At 35.5% G+C, this 12024-nt stretch overlaps 1 protein-coding gene across 2 annotated transcripts in view; it reads left to right on the plus strand.

The window, feature by feature from the left end:
- LOC106879175 (ERO1-like protein alpha) overlaps positions 1-12024 on the plus strand; it is a 51029-nt gene that overhangs the window by 11687 nt on the left and 27318 nt on the right. For both annotated transcript variants that reach the window (XM_014928622.2, XM_014928621.2), the window contains exons 2-7: positions 1134-1253; positions 4042-4125; positions 6771-6827; positions 8685-8761; positions 11184-11257; positions 11394-11514. In XM_014928622.2, coding sequence (XP_014784108.1) covers positions 1134-1253; positions 4042-4125; positions 6771-6827; positions 8685-8761; positions 11184-11257; positions 11394-11514 — 533 coding nt within the window. The remainder of the gene's footprint in view (positions 1-1133; positions 1254-4041; positions 4126-6770; positions 6828-8684; positions 8762-11183; positions 11258-11393; positions 11515-12024) is intronic.

Raw genomic sequence — 12024 nt, forward strand, 5'->3', positions numbered from 1 at the left:
ATAAAAAGCACCCACTACACTCTCGGAGTGGTTGGCTTTAGGAAAGGCATCCAGCGGTAGAAACACTGCCAGATAAGACTGGAGCCTGGTGCAGCCTCCTGGCTTCCCAGACCCCAGTCGAATTGCCCAGCCCATGCCAGCATGGAAAACGGGCATTAAACGATGATGATGATATATATATGCTTAATTGGCAAAATTTACAAAGTGCCTCAAGAGCTGAGTGTTTTGTGCATTGACACTTATCAAACTAGTTTGATAAATAACTGTTCTGGTTCTTTGCACTGTGACAGAAATGTATACAATGACATGGTGCCAAGTTGTATTGGCCTAAGTTGGTTGCCTTTCCTTTGGAGAACACCAGTGGTGTGGTAAAGAGAGACTTGTATACATAAGTCATCATCAGTCTCTGCTAAAAAAAAGCAGTCTTGCTTAGACCTGCTCATATGAGGAGGCGCAGAAAAGTTCCTGGCTTTGGGTAAAAGAAAACACTGGAGGATCAGTTAACTATGATTTTATTCAACATATTCACCTCTCAGATTCACACACTTATTGCAGCAGTACTTCAGTTTTCTAAGCTCTATAAAAGAACTCGGAAGGTTGAGCCTCCAACCAGGCCTTTCGCTACACCCTTAAAGCCAGGAACTTTTCAACACTCCCCCATACAAGTGTAAATAAATAATCAGTCTTCACCAACAGAGGCTTACTCCTGGTCTTGCCATGTCATTGTGTCCACAAGGGTTTTAAAGGTAGCTTGAGACAGGAATTGAACTAACCAGTCTCATTACTTTAATAATTCATCAAGTTTCCTTCAGTTTTTCTGAATTATGATTGTATATCATAAAAAATGATTGAATTATTATATTAACTTCAAGTTGACAGACAAGTTATTAATATATTGCTTTTAACATCTGCAAGTGTAGCATCACAAACAGGATTGTCAATACATTGACCTGGTTGATGGGTTTTTTTTTATTGTTGTTTGTTGGATTCCATATATTTATTGCTGAACAAGTTTTTAATAAGTTATTTCATGTCAATGTTGTATCTGTTGTTTTCTTTCTTTCTTTTTTTATTATTGACTACCAAACTCCATTTATCGTTTTTTTTATTATTCATTTTTGTCTTTGAATTAGTTATCTGGCACTGTAGATGATTGTGAATGCAAAGTAGAAAATGTTGACTTTTTCAACAATCTTCGAGTACAACCATTATTGCACAAGATTCTCCAAACAGATTACTTCAGATATTTCAAAGTAAGTAATATACATAACTTTTTTTTTTTAAGTTATTGTTATTTTTGTATCATCCTTAAATGACACTTGAAACTCTTTATGAAGGGAACTTTATTTTTACTATAGCAGTGACCACTTTACTAATGAGAGGCAATAATAATAATAATAATAATAATAGAATACCATGATAAAATAAGTATTTCAAAACAGTAGAGTTATGCTGATACAGTAAAATGGCATAAATAGAGCAAGTTAAAGGGCAAGAGTAGAATGGTTCAATGTTCAGAAGTAACAAAGAAATTATTATTTCAAACAATCAACATCAGTGAAATTTACATTCATTCATCTATACATGAATTAGATAGTAAACACGGTAACTTCTTTTTTTTTTTTTTTCTTTCCTGTCCATGAAACTTGGTTCTGTCAATTCAGATATGGCTGGCTGTGTGGTTAAGAAGTTTGCTAAGCAACTGTATGCTTTCAGATTCAACTCCACTGCAAGTGTCTCCTATTATAGTTTTAAATCATCCAAAGCTTTGTGAGTGAAATTTGACTTACAGAAATTGTGTGGAATTTGTCAAACAGACTATTTATGCTTTTGGTAGTCAGCTTAATCTCTCTCTCCAAATTTGACATCAGCACTTGACCCTTTAGTACTTGCAGTGAAATCCACTTTGTAGCAAACTCTGTGGTGTGGCTCCTTTAGTTTTGTCAAAGACATGACAACCTTTTTTTGAGCTAGTGCCATAATAAAATACACCCATTATACTCTATAAACTGCTTGGTGTCAGGAATGGCATTTGATCAGAGAAATCAAACCAAAAAGGAAGCAATATTTTAGTTCTCTATCTCGCCTAAGAGGGTAGTAACTCCAAATAAGAACCGACTCAGACTACAAGCCATTCACCTTATGCCAGTACATAAAACAGGTGTGTAGTGATGATAATGATATTATTTTTAACATATGGTTATAGGTGTAGACATGCCTGTGTGGTTGAGCAATTCATTTCCCAACCACCCGGTTTCAGGTTCACTCTGACAGCACAGCACTTTGGGCCTACCAAATTTGTTTCTAATTGTACAGTTATAACATTATTTTTAAAAACTATAATTTAAAAGCATCCCATAGATTTTGAGGATTTTCAAAGTTGATTTTACTCTAGATTTGATAGATGGAAAATTACAGATCATCTATATGTGTGTGTGTGCATGCATGTGTCTGGTGTGTTTATTTACGTACATCTGCATTCACTTGAGTGAAAGTGCAGCAAGAAGTGTGTGTTGTCAGTTTCTTCTATCAACAAAATTATTCAGGCACTTCATGTCTTTAAAGCTGTATGGAATAGGCAATTCCTTACTTGAAAAAGAGGCATGGTTTAGTGTCAGGAAGGTCATTTGGCTGTAAAACAATGCTTCAGATAACATATTCATCCAACCCATACAAGGCATGAAAAAGGCATAAACTGAACATCTTAACACCCACATTCTCGATCTCTCTGGAGGACTGACAGTGGGTTCATTTTACATTTGCAGTCTCAATGCCTCTCCCTTTCTGAACTAACCTATAACCCTCACACATCCCTTTTTGGATCCTCACCACTCTCATCTATTTCCACTCTTTTGTGTTACTTTTCCACCTTCAGATCTTCTGTCTCACCCTTATAATGTGGGACAGCCCTGTACCCTTTTCTACAACCCCTTCTACACAACCCACTTCATCACTTTTACCACTCTGTCCCTCCCTTTCTCACTGATCCATGACTAATCCTTTCACTTTCCCCTGTTCCGTCTGTACTCCCTCTCCAAGTGTCCACTCTGTTACTCTCTCTACTACCACTTTCCCACAACGATAAACCTATTCTTCTCACCATACTTCACCTTCTCTTATCACATTGCCTAAAATCATCACATTTTCCCTCTTTCTTGTTCTCCTTCATGTATGGAGAGCAAGATGACTTCACTGGTGCTGGTGTCATGAAAAAGCACCCAGTACATCCTGTAAAATAGTTAGTATTAGAAAGGGCAACTAACCATAGAAATTATGCCAAAATGGACATTGAGGCATGATTTGGTCCTCCAGTTTGTTGGATTCTGTTGAAATCATCCAATCTGTGCCAGCATGGAGAGTGGACATTTAATGATGATGATGATGATGATTCCTACTAATATCAATTTTAACATACTTATTCTTAGGGATATCATTTTTAACACATATTTGTAGCATTATCCTTTTGACATACTTATTCATAGTAATATTATTTTTAACATACTTATTCATAGTGATATTATTTCTAACATATTTATTCATAGTGTTATCCTGATTTATCTCACAATACTATCTTACCATTAAAATAGTTCACACCTTGTATTCCAACTTTTGAGAATGCTGGCAAGCATTCTAATCAGATTTTTATGAAGCTAAGTTGTATCTGACAACGTCCTTGCTTGCATTCTTTATCTATATCTATGTGTATTTCATATCTCTCTCTCTCTCTCTCTGAACCACTCACCATAACAGCTGTTCTGAAGTGTCCACTTTGCCTTGCTAAACTCAAAAACCACAGAAACTATAAAACTATTCTTTCTGAAAAAGGTATATGTTAAAAGTGGATGGCAGTGCAACAGCATGGCCACAATCTCTGGCTAAAACCAATAATAGAATTCTACTGTACAAAAATTTAAATATTTTATAATCTGTTTCTAGTTGTACAATTATAACAGTACTTTTTAAACATTATAATTTAAAAGTATCATATAGATTTTGAGGATTTTCAAAGTTGATTTTACTCTAAAATAATATCAATTGCAGGTAAATTTGAATAAAAAATGTCCTTTTTGGTATGATGATCATCAATGTTCTTTGAAAGACTGTGCTATAGACAAATGTAAAATGGTAAGTAAATATAATTTCCTTTATATAATCAACATCTTTTAATTTTCATCATCTTATTGGTGTGCATTTCTCAATACTTACAAATGTTTTATTGACCTGCCATGTTGTATAACATCTTTTGTCTCAATCCTATATCTGTCATCCATCAGGTCCAACACAGTGGCCTCACCGTTTCTTCCCAAGTTCTTTTTCATCACCGTCTGTCTCTATTAGTTTCCACTTTCAGTTCACATCATATTTCCATCTAGCAAGTGCGACCTATTTACATGTTCTTTAAGGCATCAAGCTTGCAGAATTGTTAGCATGTCAAGCAAAATGCATAGGAGCATTTCAATCTGTCTTTACATTCTGGGTTCAAATTCTGCCAAGGTTGACTTTGCATTTCATCCTTTCGGGGGTCAAGAAAATAAGTACCTGTTGAGCACTGGGGTCGATCTTATTGACATATCCCTCCTGTGAAATTGCCTGCCTTGTGCCTAAACTTGAAAGCTATTTACATGTTCTTTCTGGTGTAGCACATTCCATGTACAAATTACGAATGTACAAATATATCCTTAGCTCACTTTCACTCAGCCTTTTTACACAAGCTAACATTGAACATATCACAACTAACTCCTCTATTTTCCACAGTCAGCACTCATGTCACACTTCTTAAAACAATATTTGCATCACCTCTTTTATACAAGAAGAGAAACCATTTGTTGGTAAAAGAGGTAATAGTTTCTTGTACTTCTTCCGTTCTTTTTTACACCCATAGCTACTATAAGAAGCTTGCTTCCCAACCACATTGTTCTTGGTTCACTCCCACTGCTTGGCACTTTGGACAAGTGTCTTCTACTTTAGCTTTGGGTCAACCAAAGCCTTGCGAATGGATTTGGTAGACGGAAACTGAAAGAAACCCATCATGTATATATACATATATTTGTGTGTATGTGTTAGTTCCCCACCACTGCTTGATAACTGGTGTGAGTGTGTTCATGTCCCCGTAACTTCCAGCAAATGAGCTTACCTCCTCGGGGGTACTAAATAGCAACCAGACCGTTGCAAATTTGGCCCCTGAGCAATAAATTTGACAGTTGGCAGATATTCTGCCAACTCTTTTTCGATAATGTCTTTTTTAAATTGAACAATGGCGTCGAGTGACCTAGAATAGATCCTCAGCACCACCATTCTATTATTAAAGTCCTTTAACCACTCCTTGGGTGGGACAACCTCCCACTCCAAGGCAGTGGCTTCATTCTTTTTTGCCATGTGTAAAAAGTTCACAAAAGTTCAAAGAAGTTCAAAGAAAAACAAACAGTCTAAGAAAGTCCAAAAACAAAAAAACAGTTGAAGCAAAAAATAAAAAGAAGCACAGTTCAAAATAAAAAGGATAGACAGAGAAAAATAGAAGAAAACAGTTCTACACAGCAAAAACGACAATCCTGGCTAACAGGTACTTTAGGCCAACTGGAACTCTGCAGCAGGAACTTTTAGATGATAAAAAACCACGAACACAGGCCACAGCTGACAGCAACAGCAACTGGAACAAAATTTCAAGTCTTCAGGCAGATACGCCCCCAACACTTCTTTTTTTTTTTTTTTTTTTTTTTGTTACACAAGCAAAAAATAACACAATAGCCGCCAAGAGCAGGCGGAATTGTCCCAGAGCTGGGCACAATTTACTGAAAAAATAATTCACACACAATGAAGTATGCCCAGCTCAAAACAACAAAATCACCTACCTCGACGGACTTCCTTTGGTCTTATTTTTCTTCTTTTTTCATTTTAGGACAGAGCTCAAAGCTCACGTCCTCACTGTTCAATATCAAGAAGTTGACTTAACATGCATGTGCGGGAAGCAAGCTTCTTACCATATAGCCATGCCTGCACCTATAACCTACATGGTGGTGTATAATTGATATATATATATATATATATATATATATATATGTATATATATATATATGTATATATATATATATACTCTTTTACTCTTTTACTTGTTTCAGTCTTTTGACTGTGGCCATGCTGGAGCACCACCTTTAGCCGAGCAAATTGACCCCAGGACTTATTCTTTAGAAGCCTAGTACTTATTCTATCGGTCTCTTTTGCCAAACCACTAAGTTACGGGGACATAAACACACTAGCATCGGTTGTCAAGTGATGTTGGGGGGACAAACACATACATATATATATATATATATATATATATATATATATATACGACGGGCTTCTTTCAGTTTCCGTCTACCAAATCCACTCACAAGGCTTTGGTCGGCCCGAGGCTATAGTAGAAGACACTTGCCCAAGATGCCACACAGTGGGACTGAACCCGGGACCATGAGGTTGGTAAGCAAGTTACTTACCACACAGCCACTCCTACGCATATATACATATATATATATATATATGATGGGTTCCTTTCAGTTTCCATTTATCAAATCTACTTACAAGGCTTTGGTCAGGATACAAAATTGCAAAATAGAACATTAGAAACTGCAAAAAGTATTAAAGAACTCATGCCATATTCCACCATTTTCATAATGTAAGACATGTTAATCATATGTAACAAGTTTTTTATAGTTTGAGAAATCATCAAAATAATGCATTTAAGAAATTTTATTTTATTCAAGTATATACTTTTATTTGTTTATTTTGCAAAGGATGAAATTCCTATCGGTCTGAAAGAAAGCAGCCAGCAGGATACTAAGGGAAATAAGGTCTGTATTATTAGAAAATACCCTATTCTATTTTTATGGCACATTTTATTAATTTTTTTTTTTTTTTTTCAGTCTTTAATGAGTGTGAGAGAGTTGCAGTTATCCAAATAAATAAGGTGGCAAAACAAAATCAACATACTTTGTCACTAACCTGAAAGCATCCATGACTGAGACACTTGATTTTCAATAGCTATGGTATAAACATGTAAAACACTCCACTTTAGTTAGCAGATGCTTTAACAAATGTTCTATTTGCTCGTCATACTGAATTAAGCTTGAAGTCAGCATATAGGTTTCAAGTAGACAAAATGGAAGCTACACTGGTAAATCATCCCTGATCTGTCCTGAAATCAATAGAATCACCCAGAACTTCTTCAAGTGATACTTTCAACAATATCAATTGGTAAAGGAAAAAACATGGAAGTAAAGGCTGGATCATAATAAGGCTAACATAAAAAGTTATGCCCATTTTTGCATTACTTTCATAAAAATGTCTTAGATAGAATGAGGTTTGGGGTAGTGTTGTATATCTGATAAAACAACTCAGCAGTAGTAGCAAAGAAAAGATATTCAACAATCAAAGACATGCTGAGATACTGGGGTCAACAAGCATGTGAGTTGGCACAGTCCAACATTGATCTGGTTCATAAAGATGAAATCTTGGTTCCACCACTCAGATTTCTTTGTCATTTAACAAGAGCCTCCAAAGTACTGAAGAAAATTAGTGTTTAAAGTACTAATGAATTCTATGAATCGTTATTGTTACATCTCTTCCAAGTGCATTTTGACATACTTCCATTGAAGAGTAGCAGCCACCATCATCATCATTGTTTTCAGTATATGTTCCATGTCCACATTTCATACTGGTGTTGGTTTGAAAAAAAACATTGATGCTCTTTTAAATGGGTCAGGGAACCACATCTTGCTTCTAAGTTTCATTGTACGGTTAGATACCCTTTCTAACACCAGCCACTTTACAGAGTTTACAGGGTGCATTTTTTTCAAGGCATAGACCTAGTGAGATTGTTGAGTTTTCAACAAGACTGCATGGTCCTCCCAACTTTATACCTAACAGAATGTTCCAGATGCATTTTATCATGATGCCAACACTAGAGAGGATAGCAATGAAAGAGTGATGGATTACAAGAGGTGAATAAATGATGAAAGTGAATATCAAATGGCAGTGAGGAGTGTAGATAGAGTGAGTGAGATGCATGCTGGCCTAATGAGGTCCCTTAAGTATATACCTCAATGTAGTGAGAGATAGTAATAAGGACAAGAGAGGGTATATTGGAGAGAGTCAGACCGGTTCTGTAGTATCCTTTGTGATACTGGAAGCAATATACAGTGAACTGGAACACTCTTACACTTGTACCTCAAATGCTGAAGCTGGAGGTTCAAGCTAAACAAAACATTTTAATTTTCAAGAACTGTTGCTTGTTACAAACTAAGATTAAACAATGTAATAAAATCCAACATTGCTTTCTTAACTACCTTTTATGCATATTATTTTACTGAATATGATGACTCATTCTCTGTATGCATTGTCTTTTATGTTATTGATGTTTATGACATTATTACGTTATCATCTATTTTTGCATTTGGCTTCTAAGATTCTTAATGTGAACTCATGTTGAAACAAATTTAGCTGTATCCTGGTAGGGTCATTAATCCAGTGCATATGTTTATTATTCATGTAATGACCCTGCCAAGATATCATCCTTATACTGAATTCATAAAGTTTCTGTTTGAAACTTTGAATTCATGTTTTAAAATTATAAATGATTTCCATACATATTTAAAAAGAAATAAAACTGTTTTTTTTTTTTGTTTTGTTTTTTGTTTCTTCATGAATAGTATTCAGAAAAGGCCAATTCAGAAGAACACACATGTGAAGAAAAAGTAAAATTGGCTGCATTAGATAAAACCATCAGGTATATTATAGTGATCTTTCATTTCTATCTATTTAAATATTTATATCTTCGGATAATTTGACAATCCATCAGTTACAATGACAAGGGTTCCAGTTAATCCAATCAACAGAACAGCCTGCTCATGAAATTAAAATGCAAGTGGCTGAGCACTCCACAGACATGTGTACCCGTAATGTAGTTTTCAGGGAAATTCAGCATGACACAGAGTGTGACAAGGCTGGTCATTTGAAATACAGGTATTACTCATTTTTGCCATCTGAGCAAACTGGAGCAACATGAAATAAAGTGTCTTTCTCAAGGACACAACACAGCACCAGGAATTGAACTTATGATCATAAGCTGAATACCCTAACCATTAAGCCACACACCTTCTCTTGGATAATTTCATTAAGAAACAATCAATAGTGAACTAAAAATTTTGTACTTTTCTTTTTTTTCTTTTTAATACACCCTATCATACTCTGATACTTTACAATATACATTTCATAAATATCATTGCCTGTTAGTTTCAATATATCTTAAAACTTAAAGTATTAAGTTGGGTTAGAAATAACATTAAATTAATGTCAGATCTGTTTTGATCAAATTTTAGACTATTTTAAGCAGAATTGACACGTAAAAGCACCCACTACACTCTCTGAGTGGTTGGCGTTAGGAAGGGCACCCAGCTGTAGAAACACTGCCAAATCAGATTGGAGCCTGGTGTAGCCATCTGGTTTCACCAGTCCTCAGTCAAATCGTCCAACCCATGCTAGCATGGAAAGCGGACGTTAAACGACGACGACGACTTTAAAAGTGTAGGGTTATTTTAAAATCTGAACAAGTATCACAACACTATATGCAGTACTGTCTTCTCTTAAATTGATTATATTGATAAATGTATGGACCAAAGTGAGTTTTCACAATATAGAGAGGAATTCTGCTGAAATATTTGCATTGAAAGTTATTAGTATATTATAAGACTACCAATTAAACTTAAATCATGCTTTATAAACATTAATAAATTACTTTCATTAATATTCGATCTCAGGACTCATAGAGCTGATTTCCCAGTTTCCACAGTATGTATGAGGGGGTGCTGAAAAGTTTCTGGCTTTCGGTAAAAGAAAATACAAGAGGATCAGTAAATTATAATTTTATGCAACATATTCCCCTCTCAGATTCACACACCTATTGCAGCGATCCTTCAGTTTTTCTAAGCCCTGTAAAAGAACTCAGAAGGTTGGGCCTCTAACCAGGCCTTTTGTGATACCTTTAAAGCCAGGAACTTTTCAGCACCCCCTCATAAGTGACCAAGATCACAATATTCCTCCTGAACAGGATGCCAGTCCATTGCAGGATTGCTCATTTACAGCTGAGTGAACTGGAACTGTTGTTGTTGTTGGCACTCCGTCGCTTACGATGTCAAGGGTTCCAGTTGATCCGATCAACGGCACAGCCTGCTCGTGAAATTAACGTGCAAGTGGTTGAGCACTCCACAGACACGTGTACCCTTAACGTAGTTCTCGGGGATATTCAGCGTGACACAGAGTGTGACAAGGCTGACCCTTTGAATTACAGGCACAGCAGAAACAGGAAGAGTGAGAGAAAGTTGTGGTGAAAGTGTACAGCAGGGTTCGCCACCATCTGCTGTTGGAGCCTCGTGGAGCTTTAGGTGTTTTCACTCAATAAACACTCACAACGCCCGGTCTGGGAATTGAAACCGCGATCCTACGACCGCGAGTCTGCTGCCCTCACCATTGGGCCATTGCGCCGCCACGGACTGGAGCAACATGAAATGAAATGTTTTTCTCAAGATCACAATGCACCTCCCAGGCTAGGAATCTAATCCATAGTTATCTTGCAATCATGTGTGAAACACTCTAATCATTAAGCCACATACCTTCAATGGTTCATATGGATTTTATTATTGTTTTAGTGGTTGCATGGTTAAGAAGTTCACTTCACAACCATTTGGTTTCCAGTTCAATCATACTGTGTGTAACTTTGGTCAGATAACAGCTGGCTAAAGTAATACCACAGAATGGGATCAAAGTAATTTTGTAGGTCTATTTAAATTGTGTCACCAAAGACAAACACTAGTATAAAAGGAAAAACAAATGTTTTGCATGTAATCACTTACTCTGCAAGGAATAGCAGCCAAATATCCCTCAAATTAACCCTCATTTTCTTAAACAAGGAAGGACACATTTGATAATGTGACTCTAGATAAACTTTATTTGAAATAAACAGGATGGTTATAGATAGAATACCTTTGATTTTAGGTTTGTTCAAATACTAGGCTAAACAGCAATAACCGCATATAGAAATAATTATGTTTTAAACATTGCTATCTTTATATGTTTCTTTGTTTTCTTTCTCTTTCTCTCCCAATCCTCTTTCTTTTATCTGTTTTTTGATTGACTGTTTCATGCAATTTCAGTGATGAAAGTAAACAAGCTTTCCAGAGTTGGTCTGTATTTGATGATGCACAGATGACATTTTGTGAAATTGATGGTAATTATCCTAATTTATGTTCAATTATTATAATTAGTTTTCTCTTTTCTTTTCATAATATGCTTTAAACATTATTTAATCATCATATTGCTTTCATAAAAAAAAAAATTTTTCTTTTATTTTTTTTTTATGGTAGATGAATTATCATCAGAAATGGAATATGTTGATTTACTACTGAATCCTGAAAAATACACTGGTTATAGAGGACATTCACCTCATCGTATCTGGAACAGTATATATAATGAAAATTGTTTCAAGTACATTTTATTTTCTCTTACTTTCCATATTTTTTATTTGTTATCATTTGAGAGGTGTTTTAAAATTTTATCATTGGCAGATAAAATGCTTTGTGATATTTAATTACCATATTTGGTGGCATACAAGAAGCACTTTTTTCAAACTACAAAGTTTCAAAAAATCACCCTAGATCCTATATGCAAAATTTCAGCCTCCCATAAGCATTTTGTCCCCTAAATATGCTCTACTGAAATTCCAGTATGTCAAATAAGCCTGTGCGTCTTTTATGCCATCAAATACAGTAGGTATCTTATATTCTGACTTTACTTCCAAACTTAACTATGCTTTTTATTCTCATTGTCATTACCCGCCACTATGCAGCTCGTAAAAATATGTGTTAAACATGCATATACCTTCATAAATTGTTCAAAGTGAAAGTTATTTTTAAAGTCTGTGCTGCATTGTCTATATGTTGAAAGACATACAGAAACACACACACACACACACACACACACACACACACACACACA

The sequence above is a fragment of the Octopus bimaculoides genome, chromosome 6 (genome assembly GCF_001194135.2).
Source record: "Octopus bimaculoides isolate UCB-OBI-ISO-001 chromosome 6, ASM119413v2, whole genome shotgun sequence".
NCBI classification, from domain to species: Eukaryota; Metazoa; Mollusca; class Cephalopoda; order Octopoda; family Octopodidae; genus Octopus; species Octopus bimaculoides.